The sequence below is a fragment of the Brassica rapa genome, chromosome A04 (genome assembly GCF_000309985.2).
Source record: "Brassica rapa cultivar Chiifu-401-42 chromosome A04, CAAS_Brap_v3.01, whole genome shotgun sequence".
NCBI classification, from domain to species: domain Eukaryota; kingdom Viridiplantae; phylum Streptophyta; class Magnoliopsida; order Brassicales; family Brassicaceae; genus Brassica; species Brassica rapa.
In genome coordinates this window covers 6257702-6277423 of record NC_024798.2, presented here as the reverse complement: position 1 = coordinate 6277423, position 19722 = coordinate 6257702, and the positions used below count along the sequence as shown (strand labels likewise).

Below are 19722 nucleotides of genomic sequence, written 5' to 3'. Positions count from 1 at the left end.
CAAAGACTAAACCAGCCAATCATAAAGAATATACACAAATATACAAAGATTAGATCAGTCATGTCAGTGTTTTGGAACAAATTGTAAGAATCTGATCAGAATGTTAAAGGAGTCTCAAGGTTGGCCAAGTTTTACAACATAATTAGAGGCTATAAAGACGATGCATATATGTTTTCCAAACTTCAAGATATCTCATATCCCAAGGGCACATAATGGAATTTCAGATTTTTTAGTTAGGATTGCGAGATCTTTTCATAGAGAGCTTTGTTACATTTTTTGTTCTATTCTAGTCTAGTTAACCATATCACCTCAAGTTTGAGTAATAGAATATCGTTAGTTGAAAAAAAAAATATTTATTGAAATTATGTTGCTAAATGAGAATACATTTAAGTAAAAATGTTATAATTTGATTGGTTCTAAGAGCTTACATGACAAAGGTGACATGTATTGTTGGCTCAAATTTTATTCAATTCCATTTAAAATTATGGTTTCAAATTTGCTGACATGGCTAATACGAGATTAACTTGACTAAATCATTTTTAACGAGAAATCGGCCAATTCATACATCAACAGAAGGTTGCGGCCCCGATCAGTACATAAACACGTATCATATGCTAAAACATACATCAACACATAGTATATTCAAATTTCATACGTGAACAAAGATATTTAGGTTTTTTTCATACATTGATTGTCTCTCTGTTAGTCAAATAGTAACAGATGCTGATGTGGCTTTAACGAGATGCTTACGTGGCTTTTACATTTTAATTAATTAATAAAACATAATACAAATTAAATGTCGTTGGGTGGAGCTGAACCTGAGTTCGAATGATATTGAATCAAATGCTGAACCATTGTGCCAAACCAGATTATTGGTTATGTTATCTTTTTTTTTTTTTTTTGACAGCAAGAAATTTACAGACTCATATTGACTCTATAAACCAGATCGGTAACTCCGCATCCATGTGAACGACGAAAGACGGTTGTTTCCTAGCACAACGTGCCAGGCTATCCGCCCGTAGGTTCTCCGTCCGGGGTACATAGATGATCTCCGAGTTGTGGAAACTTCTTCGTAAAAGCTTAATATCTTCCAGGTAGCTTTCAAATGCTGGCCATTCTTCTGGTTCCGAAACCATCTTCACCAGTTGAGAACAATCCGTTGCAAACGTAACCTGAAACTGTCGTAAGTTCTTCATACATTCCATTGCCCAAATCAAAGCCTCCACCTCTGAGTGAAGAGGTGATAGACACGCCCTTACATTCCTTGCACCTAATAAACCATCAAACCCCTGTAAGGTACTATACCATCCTTGCCCCGAAAAAAGATCATTTTCCTTCCATGACCCATCTATAAAACACCAACGTCCTGGCGTTTCTAATGTCTGTCTGATCAGGACTTGGCTATCCCTTTTCTGTTCAGTGACTATCTGTGCTTCAGCCCAAAGAGTCGATTCCAGTTCTGCTAATCTAAGTGTTTCCCTTGGATCAATATCCAAATTACTAAACACCTTATTGTTTCGACCTTTCCATATATACCATAATATCCACGCGAATTGGTGATCTTCCATCTTTGGAATAATTCTCCAAAAGAGATGATCCATGTTACCAAAAAACGAACCAGTAGGAAAAAGACTCGGATTTGATGGGATCTTAGATAATGCCCATACTTGACGTGCTGGAGGGCATTCAAAAAATACATGATTTATTGTTTCTTCCGGATCCCCACATCGAGAACAGCGAATATCGCCTTGTATTCCTCTCCCATGAAGATTCTTCATGACCGCTATACATCCTGAAAGAAGTTGCCATAAGAAATGTCTTAACTTCGGCGGACACCGCACTTCCCAACAGAAAGCTTTTAACGTATCCACTGTAGGTCCATAAAATTCTGGTGGTTTTTCCTTATCAGGATAGACCCGTTCCACTTGATATCCTGATTTGACCGAATATTTTCCATTATGAGTGAAATGCCATCCATTCCTATCGTCCATCTGATTTCTACTTAAGGGAATACTTTCAATAATTTGTGCATCATGAGGATCCACCAAAGTTCTAATTGCCTCAATATTCCAAGTTCGGGATTCCACATTAATGAGGGAGTCCACTGTGAGATCCGGATAACTATTATGAAGATTTTTGTTTGCTGTTATCTATTGTGTCTTATTTATATCTTATATTTTCTGTTCATATATTTTTAATTATCTAAAATTAGTTCTACAAATATATAAATTCTAAGTAATTCTGTTTAATTACCTTAATCATTGTTATTGTCTTATTATAAAAAAATATAAAATTTTCAAAACAAAAAAAAAATTAAAATCAAAAAGCATTTTCAAAATTTAAAAAGAAATATGAAAAATACATTTTTTGAAAATTTGAAAAAAATTATTATAAAAGGTTTGACTTTGAAAACATATATTCAAAAATACATTTTAGTTTTAATTTATATTTATATTTAATTAAAAAATTATTGAAATATAAAAAAATATTTAAATAAAAATATTTATATCAACATAAATAATTATTTAAATAAATAAAAATAATTTTTTTAAAAAATATTTTTGAATTATATGTTTTCAAATTTAAATTTTTTATAATTATTTTTTAGTAATTGTTTTTCAATTTTTTTTTCATATTTTCTTTTTAAATTTTGAAAATGATTTTTTGATTTTCAAAATTTTATTTTTATTTTGAAGTTTTTAAAAAAATTTAGAACACAATAACAATAATTTAGGCAAATAAACACAATTTCTTAGAATTTATATATGTTTTGTGGAACTCTTTTTTTTTTTTGAACGACAGATACTTAATTAATAAAAACGAAGGTGTTACAGCAAGGAGTAGTTCAGCAAAGCCCTCTTAGCGAGAGCGTCAGCAGTGGAGTTTTCAGTTCTTGGAATAAAAATAAAAGATACTACATCGAGATCACAAGATAATCTATGGATGTCATGAAGAGTGCCAAAGAGTTCCTTGATTGATTCTCGGTTGTTGATAGCTCGGATGATGATCTGAGCGTCTGACTTAATGGTGATGTTGTTGAGGCCCTGAGCCTGCGCTTGTAGCAGTGCCTCCCTTATGGCCAATCCCTCCGCCAGTTGCGCTGATTCGACCCATGGCTCCGGTGTGCTTCCTTGGAAGACGATATTCCCGTGATTATCTGTGCATGACCATGCTAGCCCAGCCGTAAGAGATTCCTTCCTCCAGGCTGCATCAGTGAAGATGGTAAAACGTGTATTAAGGCCTGATGGATGGCGTGATGGTTGCTGTAGCTGCGGCAGAGTAGGGGGTATCATCTGTTGGGCGTCTTGCCATTCTCGGGCATCTGCTATGGCCTTTGTGAGCGTCTCTGAAGGGCTGAAGCTTCTGTTTTCAAAGATTTTAAGGTTCCGTGCTGTCCAGATGCTCCAGATAATCCAAGGAAACAGGGGTCCAATTCTCATTCCGGTGGGGGGTAGGTTGGGTAGGTTCCTTGATAACTTGAGCGCAGTCGGGAAGTCTGGTGCTGAGGCGACTGAAACCACCTGGTGTATAGGGGCAGAGCTCCACACGCTCATAGCAAAAGGGCACTGTAAGAAGAGATGTGTAGCCGTTTCTCTAGCTCCACAGTGAACACATGCTATGTTTTCTCGCAGGCCTCTTTTCTCCAAGCTTTCTCCGAGCGGTAAGGCTCCATTCATTATCTTCCATAAGAAGATTTGTAGTTTCGGGGACAGGGGGACCGTCCAGACATCTTTCATCCAGTTGCAGAGGTGGCGGCTTGGTGGTGCTGGTCGTTGCTCCCATTGTTTGTCTAGCGCTGAGTAGTAACCGGTCTTGGTGGAGTACTCTCCATTTTTCGTCTTGATCCAACAGTGTTTGTCCTGCACTCCTGTTTTGCTAGGCTTAAGGCATAGGATTGTAGGTGCTTCATGAGGGAGAATGCGGTTGATAACGTCCTTATCCCAGCCGCCCGTTGCTGGTGAGAGAAGATCTGCAACTTTGAGGTCCTTTGTGGCCTGCTCAGGCGGGCCCATAGGTCTGGCTAGAGTTGTTGTAGATAGCCATGGGTCATTCCAGATGCTTGTGTCTCTCCCGTTGCCAATAGTCTTGCCAGTATTGGTTAGAAGGAGGTCGCGTCCAACTAAGATGCTTCTCCAGCCATGGGAGCATGCATTAGAGGCTTGGACTGACATGAAGCCCTCTGTTCTACAATACTTCCCGAGCAGCACCCTTGCAAGGAGGCACTCAGGTCGCTGTAGGATTCGCCAGCTCTGTTTCGCCAGCAGCGCATCGTTAAAGGATTCCACTTCCCGGAAGCCTAAACCTCCGTCCCTTTTTGAAGTTGCTAGTTTATCCCATGAAACCTAACAAATTTTCTTTGTATCCGGGTTTGAATCCCACCAATACCTAGTCAGGGCGGATCGGATTCGGTTTGTTAGGCTCTTTGGTAGCTTAAAACACGTCATGGAGTGGGAGGGGACAGCCGAGAGGACCGATTTGAGCATCACCAATTTTCCCGCAGCGGATAGATGTTTAGCTCGCCAACTTGCAGCTTTCTGTCGCACTCTATCCACAATGGAGGTGAACATGTCCTTCTTCCTGCGCCCGAAATATTCGGGGAGTCCTAAGTACTTACCCACTCCTCCCTCCTTTGAGATGCCAAGACTCGCCTTAACTCTATCTCTGGTTTCTAGCGGCGTTTTCTTCGAAAAGGTAATAGCTGACTTGTTGGTGTTGATCATTTGTCCTGAGACAGATTCATACTTCCTGAGAATCTCTTTGAGCGCTTCCACACTTGTCGGGGAGGTCTTTACAAAGAACATCGTATCGTCCGCAAAGAGGAGATGGTTGATCCTCGGGCATCCACGTGCGACGCGAACTCCTGCGAGGCGGCCTTGTCTCTGAGCAACAGAGCATAATCCGGAAAGCACTTCGCTGCACATGATGAAGATGTACGGTGAGAGTGGGTCACCTTGTCTTATTCCCCGGGTAGGTGTGATCATGCCTTGAGCATCGCCATTGAGCAGTATCGAGTATATTACTGAGGATATGCACCTCATGATACAGCCGCGGAATTTGTCTTGGATACCGAAGCGCTTGAGGACTGCATCAATGAAATTCCATTCAAGCCGATCGTATGCTTTGCTCATATCCGTCTTTACCGCCATGGAACAATGTTTCACCGCACCAGACCGCTTCAGAAAGTGTAATGTTTCATGTGTGATCATGATATTATCGGATATCGCTCTATCACGTACGAAGGCGGACTGATTTTCCCCTATCAGCATGTTCAGGATCGGTTGTAGCCGGCGGGTGATGATCTTGGAGACTATCTTATAGTAGACATTACAGAGTGCAATAGGTCTATAGTCAGCCACTGTTTTCGGCGCCGTGATCTTGGGGATGAGCCTGATGTGTGTGTGGTTGATGCTATGCGGCATGGTTTCGTGCTCGAAGTAGTGTGTTATTTCAGCGATGATAGCAGGTCCTACTGTTCCCCAGTTGGTGCGAAAGAAAGCAGCTGAGAAGCCATCCGGACCAGGCGCTTTGTCGGGATGGATCGAAAAGAGGGCGTCTTTGATCTCCTTAGGCGTTGGTATGTTGGCTAGAGTATCGTTATCCTCAGCTGAGACTGTGGCTGATAGGGCTTCCTCGATGATGGCTGACACAACTGATCCTGAAGAAGTGAAGAGCTTGGAGAAATAATCTGTGATGACAGTGAGAATCTCCGGTTCTTCAAATACTGCATCTCCGGAGCTATCTTCAATGACAGAAAACTTGTTCAAAGCTCTGCGAATGCGTGCAGTAGCATGGAAGAAGCCTGTGTTTTTGTCGCCTAGTGCTAGCCATAGCGTTCTGCTATGCTGCCGCCAGTATTCTTCTTCCTCCTTATATGCCTCCTTGAGCGCTCGGTTGGTCTCATTGATGAGTAGTGTGTTGTCCGCTGAGCTCGTCATTGCCTCCTCCAACTGCAGTTTGAGCTTTTTGATGGTCGCTTGGCTGTTTTGATGGTGTAATCTATTCCATCGAGAGATGGCTTGTCTGCAGGCTGCGATATGTTCTTCCACCGGTAGCTCGATATTGTTCCAGGTAGTGGTTATTAGACATCGGACTTCCTCGTTTTTGCAGAGCCTTCTATCGTATCTGAATAGCCCTTTCTTTCTTTTTGTATCGGGTTCTAGCATAGTGATGAGGGGTCTGTGATCGGATCCGCCAAAGTCTAAATAGGAGCAGCGCCCGGAGGGATAGAGTTCCGCCCACAGGCTGTTTGACATGGCCCTATCAAGTCGGCAGTGCACTGTATGAGTGTGTCGAACGCCTCTCCATGATAAGAAGTTACCAGTGTGGCGAAGATCGTACAGGTCACACTGAGACATGAAAGTTCTGAAGTCAATAAAGGATCCTTCCGCCCTTTGCGGCCCACCGTCCTTCTCAGAGTTCTCGATAATATCATTAAAATCTCCGGTGAGGAACCAGGGCTGATCACGAGCAGACCCTATACTGGTAAGTGTTTGGAGTACCTCTCTGCGTTTTTGTTGTTCTGGCGCTCCATAGGTGAATGTAGCAAAAAACGATTTCTTCTTATAAATAACATTCACGTCGATAAAGTTATCACAAGAAGCAATCACATTCAGGTCAATACAAGAATTCCATAGAAGTGTCAGCCCTCCTCCGCCCACGCTGTGCGGTGGAACATGATGTTTATTGTCGAAATTCAGAACCTCCAGCTTTGACTCGATGAATTCCGGGGAATTTTTTGTTTCCATGAGAAAAATAACGTCGGGATCAAGCTCCTTCTTGATATCCCTCAACCGCTGGACTGTTATGGGATTCCCTAACCCACAACAGTTCCAGCTCAGTATTTTTAAGGAAGAGATTGGAGCGGATTTTGAAAATCCGCAGCCTCTGTCCTACTCCCTTGCTCTGTCGCGTTTTTGTTTTGTTCTGCGGCGTTAATCCGTGCCATAGGTGCTGTCGGGCCTGTTGGAGGAGGCGGTAGTTCTTGAGAATTGATCTGTTGCATTTGTGATGGGGTCGGGGGGAGTGCTGGCGCTCTAGAGTCCTGTCTTCCCTTATTCTTTGAAGACTGTGTTCGTATGAGGCGGCTATTTTGTTTCGGCTTGTTTCCTTTCCTGACTCTTGGAGAGTTTTGAATAGCTTGCATGTTACGCTTCCTCGAGCTCGCTCCTTGTAGGATATTTTTACCCGCTGTGTTTGCTTTACCCGGGGGACGTCCTCTCTTCTTTGGCTGTGGACCCAACAGTAGCTCATTCTGCTCAAGGTGCGAGTCAGCTTCTGGCAAGGCTTGATTTGTTGCTGCTTCCTGCCTTGCCTCTTGTTCTTGTCCTTTGTCTTTTAGTGCCTGGGCTAACATTGCTGCTACTCTTTCCGCCATCATGTTATTTGATTCCCCTTCTAGGACTCTTTGCCTTCGTGCTTCCCTTTCAACTGGGTCAGCAACATTAACATACTGTCTTGTGACTTCATGGAGGTCTGTCATAATCTCCTCATGTAGTTGTTGGTGTGATTCTCTGGCAGCAGTACAGATCATCCTTCCTGGTGTTGTATGAGGAGTGCTGATGTGTTCTGTATAGTTTTCCTGAGGTTTCTCTTTCCACGCTAGATGGGCGTTGTCAGGTCTTGTACCAAACGAGAGGGATCTCCTGCGCGGTTCAACCCGGGGGTAAGGTGGTGGTTCCTGGCCGTGCAGTTGGGAGTTTGTAAGGCTCTTCCTCGGTATAGTAGTTGGTGGTCTGTCTCTCCTGTAGGCATGCGAGTCGACAGGTGACTCAGATCTTCTTTGGTAGATATTATTGCCGTTCTTACGTAGTGGAGGGGAGGCTCTACGGTTCCTTGTCTGTTCCGGTCGATCGTACTTGGAGGATGGCCTAACACCAAACGGGCGTCCATATCTGTCGAGTCGCTGATCATAGGCGCGTTGATGACTCCTGGCTCTTTCGTCCCTGTGATAATCTATGTCCCTCCGAGTGGCTATCCAGCTGTTGGCTGTCCCTCTCTGTCTATCCGCGTCATAGATACGTCTAAAGGTAGAGGGTTCCACTGGTCGATTGCGCTGAGGTGCTATAGATTGTTCCCCTGAAGATTGGTTTCTGTGGGAGCATTCAGTGGATGTGTGTGTCAGTCTTTTGCAGTGATCGCAGTGATTGGCGAGCTTTTCAAACTCTAAAGTGACGAGGGTATCTTCTCCAGTTGAGAACTCTACAATGGTTTCCATTATCAGTGGATGGAGCCCATTAATGGTGACCAAGATTCGTGCTGAGGTTGGAGTCAGTTCGAAGCTGTCATATCTGCCAAGTTCGCGTCCGATTCGTTCGAACATCTCTGGGTCCCAGTAGTGGAGAGGGAGGCCTCTGAGCCTAATCCAGAACGGTATTTCTGCAGGGAAGTCAGGCGAGATGATGGGTTCCCAGCGTTGCAGGATGAGCATCCACCTAGCATAGTGGTAGGGTCGTTTGGCTAGGACTCTATCCATATCTTCTTTGAGTTCAAAGCGAAACTGGAAGCAATGGCGGCCAAGTTCCGAACCAGTAGCGGTTCCTCTGAGGTTCCATCTCTGTATGAGGAAGGGAATCAGGTCCCTGATGCTCTGTTCCTGCGGGTTTGTAACTCGGCCGATAAGAGTTAGTTCATTGTCTCTTATGGCTTGTGAGGTGTCGATTTCCGGGGCTCTGATTCGGCGAAGGGTCGTCGATGAGGATGAAGTTGCAATTCCTTTACCTTTCTCAGCGTAAGTCAAGCGGCGAGTCATCGTGAGTCTCAAGTTGTTGAGGGAGGGTCTCGACTGGTGGTGTATATTTCAACGATAGAGGGGTAGAAGAACTTGACGACGGTGCAGTGGGGCGAGAAGCGGTGGTGCTGGTGCGAGAAAGGAAGACGGCTACCGGCGGGTAGGAGCTCAGGCGGACCCTCCGACCGACGTCGGGGGTGAGAACCCGGGAAAACTTGTTCTCCGGTTTGAGATTCAAAAAACTTTACTCGAAATGGTAATAAACCGGCTGGTTGGTTTAAACAGGGTGAGCAGAAACCAGGGGCTGTGTACCAAAGAGGAAGAAAACAACTCGGGGGAAACTACCTAGGGAGCTGTGTCTGGGAGCGAGTAAATATATTTTGCTAAATGAAATATATAAATTAAATTTAGTTGGTATAAAAAACTTTTTTTTTATATGAACAAAATATATTTTGTGGAACTCTAGAATTAGAAATATATGAACAAAATATATTAGATATAAGTAAGACACAATAGATAACAAAATCATTAACCAGGTGTGGCACAGTGGTTAAGAAATTGGTTCAATATAGGCTGAACTCAAGTTTGATATCCGTTAATGACAGATTTAAATTATTGGTATTATGTTTTTATCTATTAAATAAAATGTAAAAGACACGTCAGCATCCGTTACCATTTATTTAATGGAGACACGGATAATGTATGGGTAAACCTAAATATCTTTTTCCATGTATGAAATTTGAATATATTTTGTGTTGATGTATGATTTAGCACAAGGTCTCTGTTTATGTACTGATCGGGACTGCGAGCTTCTGCTGATGTATGAATTGGCCAATTTCCTCATTTTTAACTATAGAATATTAAATCTTGATTCGTGTTATCTTAATCAAAACTCACTAGGCTAGTATGTTTTAGAATCCATTTGGTTTGAAATCATATTATAAAGTTTGAAATCATATTATAAAGTTTGATTTATATTCTAAAAATGTATGTGTCAATCATTTTGTTTGATATCAAACTATAAAGTTTGATGTATATTGTAAATAGAAATGTCAAATAGGTTGATCCGTCTCATCCCATCATGTACCGCAGCGGGCTCGTCTTCGAGCGGGTCACGGCGGGTCAGGCCCGTACGGGCTGCGGTCCTCAAAATGGATGAACAAATGTACCACAAAACATATAGGCCTTTGCGGATCGGCACGTGGGACATAGAATTACAAACGGACATATGGCTCATGAACGCTTCAAGACATGATTCAAGACGCTTTATCAGTTTCACGACACATCAATAAGTGAGTTTAATCGAGGATTGAACTGGATAAGGCAATACACTTATTAGTTGAAGATTTTAGTTGGATCAAAACACTAGTTTATTTACTTTTGTTAGACTCCAAACAATGTAAAAATAAACAATACATGGAGCTAGGAAACCAAATAAATCTAATCAGTTTGATTAAGCTAGGCTAATAGGTTTAAAGCAGTAAATAAAGATATGCACAATAGTAAACAGTAAACAAGTTGAACAAGACAATTGTTCATCTTGGCAAAAAGTTGTTTGATGGAAGGATAGTTACTAAACTTAGGGTTTCATTAAGGTTATTAGAACTCTAAACTATAGATGCTAAGGATTGATTCTAGAACTCGATATCTAATGCAAAAGACAACCAGCTCTCGCTGTGAGTCTAATCTATTGACTAAGTTCAGTATTTCAGCTCTCACATGTTAACACAGATCGAGCATCGATCGATTCTATGGTATGAGCATCGATCGATGTTACGGATTGAGTGTCGATCGATGCTATGGTATAAGCGTCGATCGACACTGCCTTAGGTAAGCGTTATCGATCTGATCGATTATGTTCAACTAGATTCCTAGACCAACTCTCGTATTCGCCTAGGTATCTAATCCAGCAGAATTCAGGTTCTGTTAATTGATTGCACTTTCGTGCCTCTCAATTGTCTTATGATTCTAGGTTCAAGCAATTAGTCACACTCTCGTGGTTTTTTAACTACTCTAGATCCTAGTATTACAAGCTATCCTGATGTAGAGATCTTTAGATATCCTAACAGTCATATAATTCAAAAATTCATTCAAAACCCTAGAAATTCCTAAACCTAGCAGGTGGATCTACTCATGCATGATGTTTGTCACATAAATCATAGATGAATAGATGAATTACATAAAATATAAATAAAACCAAAACAATGGAGTTCCAAGAGGACTCTGAAGTAGTTCCTCTCTTCTCTCCTAACCTATTACCCATGTTCGAAAATTCGCTAGGCGTAACGCGTGCGGCTGGACCGGGCCTAGCGAGTTATTGAAAAAGCGGAAAAAATACGGAGAGTAAGCGGGGAGTAGTTTTCCTTTGAAACAAGAATTTTAAATATTTTTATAGAGAATGGCTTTAATATATATACATACGATACATTACAAATGTTATGTCATAGTCCAGTGGTAAGTGTAGCTTCACTTAACCCCCGAAACTCGGGTTCAAACCACAACTTATGCAGGTTTTATGCTTTTTATTATTTTATTGTAAAAGGGAAAACTTGTAATTTTGTCTGTCCATCTTCTTCCGCGACCTATTTTTTTACAGAACTGAAGCGTTACGGCCGTTTCTTCGATTCAACTCATAACATGATAGATCAATAGTGTATTTACCGATTCAGACTCGAAATTAACAGAATATACATGTTTCTTTTGTCTGAACCGCGTTTTTACCGATTATGGTTTAATCGCGGCGGCGGAGCTCTGCCGAGCGTATCTCCGGCGTGGAATCGGCCGCTCCGGCCGCGTTTTCGAACATGGCCTAAAACTATGAATAAAATAAAGCTTAGATAGCGTAGCCGTCAACAATGGCTTATAAATAACATAAATAGGGTTTTTGGTCGTCCAAGGGTATTCTAGTAATTTGTGGTTGCTTCTGGGCTTCAGTCGGTCATAAAATATGCTCAGCCCATATTTTGACATCACTGTAGACCGACACCAATGTTGTTACATCGATCGACAGTCTTTCATCTCCTTGACAGCTTCCTCTTGCGAGGCAGACAGACCACTCTTCAGTAAAAATTGCATAACGTCTGCTACAGGACGCTGATTGACCTCAAACCAGTGGCATTGAAAAGCTAACTCAAAGCTCTATCATGTGTCAGAATATGAGCTCTATATAACGGTGAAAAGTATCCATCCATAGCTAGACTTCTGACGCGTTTGTGCAGCTCTGCACTCAAAAGGCTCCAAAAGACACCAACATCGCAACATTCCTCCAAATAGTCCCTGAACCTGTAAATACTCTAAATAGACTCTATATAGTAGTAAATATATATTAAAACACTTATAGACCATGGCTAAAAATGGGTAAAATCCATGGTCTATCTATATGGGATTTGCAGAGGATGAGAGCTTTGACAGGAGAGAAGGATCTGTTAGAGGTTCTAACGGGAGATGAGGGTGGATCGGGAGGTTCTGGAGGGTCAGGCTCCGTCAATTGACTGGAATCCATGGCGGAGGAGGAGAAGGCTAAGGGAGGAAGCCCCTGGCAGCTAGGGTTCTAGAGAGAGTTTGAGTTTTTCTAGACAATCTTGGTTATATTAAATGTCCAGACTATGTTAAAGTCTTGAAATAAACAATTAGTTTATGTAGTTCATGCTCTTGAATATGACTCATTTTTTACATAAGAAAAACATAAGAAAAACATTAAACATTAAATTAATTGGTTAATTGGTTTGAATTGTAGATAAAAATCAGAAGCTTCTTCAAAAAAGCTTATACATTGGCCAGTTTCAAATCGATCAGATCTTATGCTAATATAGGTGAATGAAGGAAACATTTAGCTCGTGATGCTTGTGCAGTTGAGTGTCTAAATACTTTTTACATAATGGAAAAAGTTGATGGAAATGTTCGCTTTTAACGAGAAAAATGCTGAAAGTGGTCTCTCCAAAAAGGAGAAAGTTGATCTCTCCACAAAAGAGGAAGTGATATGTCAATTTGGAAAATTTTGTTTGACCAACCTATTGGAAAAGTACCAATACACATGTCCAATGTGAAACATTGATAAAAATTGCTTACTAGTATGAGTACATGAACATGATAAAAGACTGAGTACAAATGGTAGTAATGAACACTTGGATGAAGAATTAAGTCAACTGCAACTTTTGATTAACTGAAATTTGGGCTAATATCTATAACACAATATATAGTCTAAACCCATATCTGCTTTTTCAAACAAAGGATGAGAAGATCGTCAACATCTAAAAAATGCAAGAGACGATAGCATGATTTTCGTTGGAAGACACAAGAAACCACTTCTAACAGTTTGAAGAAGCACACTGCAGCTGTGATGGAGCCGGTGCTGATGATTTATAGCAAAGAAAAATATAGAATAAAAGTCCGAGAACTGGTCTGCCATCAATGGATATGATATAGAAGAATCAACATATCTGAGAGGTACGATTGTGTAAAGATCTTCATCGACCTCACAAGGAGGGTATGACCCGAATGTGAGCTGGCTTTAAGGCCATTGTTAACTTTTTCAAGATTTGGTAAAATGCATCTAAAAGATATGTCTTCAAATCGGAAACAGCTACGAATATAGAGAATGTGTTTCCATTGTTAAATTGAACAGCGAACCCTTTAAAGAACACATATACGTCACGACGGTGGCTGGTGGTGTTCGAGAAGATCTTTGGAATTTTCCTGAAAATGTTTCAAATCCAATGACGCCGTCGTTCACCCAGTATCGTTATTTAAAAAAAAAAAATGATGTCCATACCGATTTCATATCAATCTTGTTTGATTTTTGCCTACAAACTTTTGTTTATTTTTAGTTAAAGAAAAATAAATTTAGTTTCATTTTATATATTTATTTACCTTTTAGTTGTTTGATTTTCCATTTGTTAATGGGCTTCTTTGTGGAATAACAAAAAAAAAAATTAGATTTTTAGCAAGAAGAGAAGAGAAAGATAAAAAGATAAATGAACAAAGATGGTGAAATTTTAGTTAGATATTGAATTATGTTTTTTTTTTATTGAGTCCAATTTTCCTTTTGTTAATTTTGTCTATCAATTATTCCACCTTAGTGAATTAATTCTCTTATTTAATGTAATATGTTGCGTGACAAAAAAATATATCAATTACCGTTTATATTAAAAAAAAAAGAACAACAAATATTGTTTAGATTTTTACCGTTTAGCAAGACCTTTCGATTTGTTTGGTCACGTGGATCGATCATTTTGCTTATCTGGAGATACACTTGTAAGGAAAGTGCAAGATAACTAATGTTACGCCGACTCTTCTGTTTTAATTGATTTAGAGAAAGAAAAAAAAACGAATACCCTCTTCCCGGAGCAACTAGCCGGAGCTCTTCTTTTCTCTTCTTTGACTTTAAAAGTTCCAGGTGCTTCTTTCTGACCTCAGCTTCATCTTTCTTCTTCTCTTTCCACCTTTCTCTATGATCTTGACTTTTCTTATAAACTACGATATTAATTTTCTTACTTGTAAAGGTTTCATTGAGATTTTTAGCAAAATTAATTTTGTTTTCTTTGACGAATTCTTTGTATATTTTTTTTCTGAAGGAACTATTGGTTTCTTTTGGCTGAATTCAAAAAATTTCCAGATTCAAAAGCATACTGATTGTAGAAATAACTGTTCTTGAAATCTTTATTGTAGTGTATAAAACGTTAAGCCCTTCTCTGTTTTTGTATGGTTTTAGGTTTCTCTTTACAGATCATAAGATTCCAGATTCGGGCAAGATCTGACTATTGACCGAGAGAGAATCAGAAAACAAGATGGACTATTATAGACCGACACTTTGTGGAATCTTGGTTGCTTTTCTTGAATTAGCATTTGCTTATTGTCTTTTATGTGTATCAGCTTTCGTCTTTATTGCATCCAAGTTCCTTCCCTGTTCTGGAAGTCTTGGCTACCAAAACGTCTATAAACTTCTCTTTGATTGGCCATTCGAAATCATACAAAGAATCCAGAATATGGCCATGACCAGTAGACCAAGAGTTTGGCATCATCAAGAACAAGAAGAGGAGAAGAATTCAGTTATTCAAAGCAAGAGCTTGGAGTTGATGAATAAGGTGAGGTTTCTTGAAAAAGCTGTTGAGGAAGAGAGATTAGCTAGAGCTGCTTTAATGGTGGAGTTGGAAGAAGAAAGAGCAGCTTCTGCATCAGCAGCTGATGAAGCTATGGCTATGATTCTGAGGTTACAAGCTGATAAAGCTTCCCTTGAAATGGAAGGGAAGCAGTATGAGAGGATGATCGAGGAGAAATTTGCGTATGATGAAGAAGAGATGAATATTCTCAAGGAGATTCTCTTCAAAAGGGAGAGAGAGAAGCATTTTCTTGAGAAGGAACTTGAAACCTACAGGCAAAGTGATGATGATCGAGATGATGCTGGGGATAGAGAACCGATTGTGTATGATGTTCATGTCATTGAGGATGATAAAAATTCTAAAATGAAGCACGATGGCACTGCGGTACACAAAGAGAGGGGAAATGATGATCAGATGAACCAAATGGAAGATGTGTTAAAGGATCGTGAGTCATCGCCATCACCTTCTTCATAAAGTTCTTGTGTTTGTTATATAGTATTTGCTTTTCTTGTTGACACCGTATCTCTGCAATCTGTGTTTGGGTAGACTTGGTGTAACTTTGTGAATATCAATGTACAATTATGCGACATCTATACGCGCATCGAATGAAAGTAATACTGTCTTGTTCGTTTTTTTTTGACAATGTAAATGAAAAGAGAGGATCTCTTCCATGTTTTTTCCCCTTTGGAAATGATTAGGAAATTATGGGTCCAAAGGCCTATACATCTTATAGCAAATTTCAAACTATGTTAAATTAAGTCTTTTTTTAACATCGGGTAACATATTACATCATCATCTAACTCTTTTTGTTTTTTTTTTTTCTATCAGCTCATCTAACTCTATTAGATATGACGATAAACTATCTGAAAGATATGTGATATTGATGAATATGACGATAAACCATCTGCAATATATGTGATATTGATCAACAGCTCTATAGATAAAGATTCTACGATGAAGTTCTCCCCGAGATATTTGTATCGACGAATGGTTTTGTATGTACGATATCTCGATGGACATGCTCTCTTCGCTGTAGGCGACCACAACGAACGGTTCCCCCTACAATATTCTGGAACTTCCAATTGGCTACACATCTTTTCATTTGCAAGAAATTGCATAATCTGTGATTTGCAGACCTGGGTATAAAAACTTTTAAACTTTAACCTGTAAGGTAAGGTGCTTTCACAAATTAACTCTTTCTATAATAGTAGATTTTTTTTCAATTGGAATCGAACATGTAACCCTTGCACTCCTGCTAAGTGATTCAAAAGCTTTAATCACTACGCCAACTCCATGTTAGTAATACTTTTTTCACACTAACAAAACCTAAACAAAGTTTGAGTGAAAGAATAAAAAACTATACTACTTACAGTCTACAAAATGGGTCTACTAAAAGTCGAGGTGATAAATTTCAAATATGACTAACGAACTTCGTTTCAGTTGCTGAGTATACGCCACAATCGTGTACTCTTACCTTCTAATTGTAAATTAAACTGCAGATGTAGAGTTTGGGAATATGTGTTGGCCCGGTTCTTAGTGTTGAACAGTTTTTTTTTGTCATCTAGTGTTGAACAGTTAGTTCGATCAAAAGGAAACTAAATTCGATTTGTGGGTTCTTCAAAGACGTTTAATTAATCAGTGTTTGATTACAAGGGGGATAAGGCAGGAGAGGAAGATTGAAACTCGTTTGAGAGTGAGAGTTTTAGAAAAACGATCGAAATACAAAGAGGCATGATTTGAGTGTTTCACTAAAACCATAAACCTTGCCGCCCAGGACTTAAGCATGTTTTCTTAATGACTTTCTCTCATTTCTTTTTCTTTCTTTTTATTGACTCTGTCTCTTTTCCAGTTTTCCTAGGCTGTCGTTATTAAAAGGCCCAGGCCCTCAGACCAAGCTTAACGGGCTTTTAAATCGAATGAGGGTTCCAGGGATTAGAGCCGAACTGACGAACCGATAGATGATAGTCTTATTGAGCCGACTTCCGACCGCTCAAGTATTCGAGCCGGAATTCCACCGACCAAACCAACCGGGCCGGGTCATATTAATGAAAAGGGGCCGAGCCTCATTATCCAACATGCCTTAAGAAGGGATGCAATTCCTCTCCAACACTTAGCATGTGCTAAGAGTGCAATACAATGGGTTTAAAATTTTCATACCAAAATTTAGCTAGTATTTAGGTTTAAAAAAAATTAGGCTTTTTTTACAAAAGTTCTTTTAGTTGTTGGTATTATATATTGATATTATAAATCTATATTGATATTATAAATCTCTTATATATTATTTGAGAAAAACATGACATGTGTCATCATAATAATCACTCTTAGAAACCTTAGAGAATTAAGTTGATCCATCTAAACATATAATATATTTCTCACTAAATAACTATTAAATTAATTAGCAATCTACAAAAAAATATTTTTTATTATTATTTCTTTAAATAAAAGATATGAAATTATCAAATAAGATTAAAATATATATGAAAATTAATTATTTTAAATAATAAAGATTTGATGATAATTTGTGTATCATTTGTCATTTATCGCTTTAGTTTAATTTTATATTACTAAAATAAATTAAACAATCATATTAATCATAATAAAAAAATTTATTTTTTGTATATGTTATATTTTAAATTTTTTAAAATAACTATAAATTACTAAAACTATTAAAAATCTCACACGAAAAATTTTATAATCAATGGTTTAAATTTTTTGTTATGCCAAGTTACAAATGATCATAAATCTATATGAGCAGGAAGTTTCATTTAATATATATTCATATTAAAATATGTATGCATTTTGATATTGTTCAAGTTAATCTATATGTATAGAAATATATAAAAATATTTTAATTTCAAAGTTTTATAAACATGTATCATATTTGAATTGATAAAAATTAAATATCTTTATAATTTTAATTTAATCAAATCATTAAAATATATTTTACATATCTTTTGTTATTATTTTAAAATTTTCTAAAAATGTTTGTATTTGAAAAATATTTTATCAAATATCTGCTCAATGCACAGATTGTTACAGAACGTTGATATTTTAAGAATTGTCTAAGCCCGAGCAAAGCATAGGTCTTTTACCTAGTAAAATAGTATTTACACGTGCACACTCCGTTAAAACTACAATGTCTATTTGTATTATATAGAGAAATTGCATCCGACTTTTACTCTAATTAACCAAATATCCTAAATTCCACACTGTGATACCTTTTTCCATAGACACAAACTAGTCACATCATAGGTATTTTCTTAATTTCTTCATTTTTAGGGTTTTAAACCAATTCACCCTATTATATATTGACACAATTTTCAAGACATGACTAGTTTCTTAATTATATATGTATAATGGTTATTCTAAAAGTTATTATTTTTTCCAAGCAAAAATTACTCATTCAGTTTCAGTTTAGTTTTCATCGTATAATAAATTTTTTGTTTCAAATAAGTATTTTTTATAATTTTAAAACAAAATTTATTGATTTTATATTCTAATATATTTTTTGTTGGATGAAATATGGCTAGATATACTCGTAATAATGTTTTTATTTAGTATACAAAATTAAATATTTTCTTAACAATGTTTTGGAGTGAATACGAGATGTTGTTTTGTTTTTATGACCTAATCATGCGTTTATTAAATTAAGTGAGTATTAGATACTATTCATGCGTTTATTAAATTAAGTGAGTATTAAAACTTAAGCATTGTCGTCCCCAGTAAAACAAAGACATGTGAACTTCATTAACCACTCATCAACGAATTAAACATAGTTCAACATACCAAAAGACTTTCACATCAATATTTTTTAGTTAAATCTTCCTTTTTCACACAACAAAGCCACCATTGGTTCTAATAACCTGACCGTTGATCCATTCCCCACCATCACCTGCCAAAAATCCTACAATCTCCGCAACATCCTTTGGCTCACCAATCCTCCCCATTGGACACGCGCTTGCAAGCATCTTCACCGTTTCATCACTTTTTCCTGCGTAGAACATCTCTGTCGCAACCGGCCCTGGAGCAACACAGTTTGCGGTTATCTGGCTTCCTTTAAGTTCCTTTGCCAACACTCTTACCATTGTTTCCACTGCAGCCTTTGACGCAGTATAGACACCATATCCTGGCGAGAGTGCTCCGACCTGTGAAGTAGACATCATAATGATTCTTCCACCACCTCCTCTAACAACCCTATTAGCGGCTTCCTTGCAACACACGAAAGCCCCTCTCGTGTTAGTTCTGAATGTTTTCTCGAAATCTTCAAGTGTAGTCTCGGATAAAGATGGATACTTTGGGTCCAAGACACCTGCACAATTAATGAGAATATGAACTTTTGATCCGAACTCTTGTTCGGTTTGATCAAACAAGTTATTGATCTGGTCTGGATCTGAAACATCTGCTCTTGACTGCTATTGCTGAGTTTTGTTGAGATGACGCGTTTAGTTCTGAAGCCAAGAGTTCAGCTTCTGATGAGCTCGAGACATAATTGAGGGTAACTCTTGCGCCAAGGCTGTGGAGGTGAATTGCAATCGCACGACCGATGCCTCTTGTGGCTCCAGTCACTATAGCTACACGACCGGCCAGAGGGAAAGACGATGAGCTTCTGGTGTTTTTATCCATTTATCTTTACTTCTCAATTTGAATATCAAGAATGAAATATTGGATACATTTATAGATAAAAAGGGTGACAATGATGGATCCAATAACACTAACCGACAAATTTAGTCTTTTGACTTATGATACTGCCACATGACCCAAGAATAAGCCGCCTCATTTTGAGATTTGTTTTATTTTTTTCTTCGTAAGCAGTGACGTGCGTGCGAACTATTCATTTGACTTTTTGTGATCATCTCTGACCACTCTTCTGTACGCATGTATCTATAATTAAGACCA

The 19722-nt window shown here is 38.6% G+C and overlaps 2 protein-coding genes across 2 annotated transcripts; one reads left to right on the top strand and one right to left on the bottom strand.

Annotated features, from left to right (window-relative positions):
- The first annotated feature begins 13958 nt into the window (after positions 1-13958).
- Positions 13959-15501, top strand: LOC103863645 (myosin-binding protein 3). The gene is made up of 2 exons (XM_009141399.3): positions 13959-14123; positions 14439-15501. Exon 2 carries the CDS (start codon positions 14515-14517, stop codon positions 15298-15300), a length of 786 nt encoding a protein of 261 aa, XP_009139647.1. The 5' UTR covers positions 13959-14123; positions 14439-14514; the 3' UTR covers positions 15301-15501.
- Positions 15502-18549: 3048 nt separating this feature from the next.
- On the bottom strand, positions 18550-19722 carry LOC103863644 (NADPH-dependent aldehyde reductase-like protein, chloroplastic). The gene is given in 2 exon segments (XM_009141398.3): positions 18550-19229; positions 19231-19722. Coding segments are annotated over 2 exon segments (792 nt in total). The 5' UTR covers positions 19450-19722; the 3' UTR covers positions 18550-18656.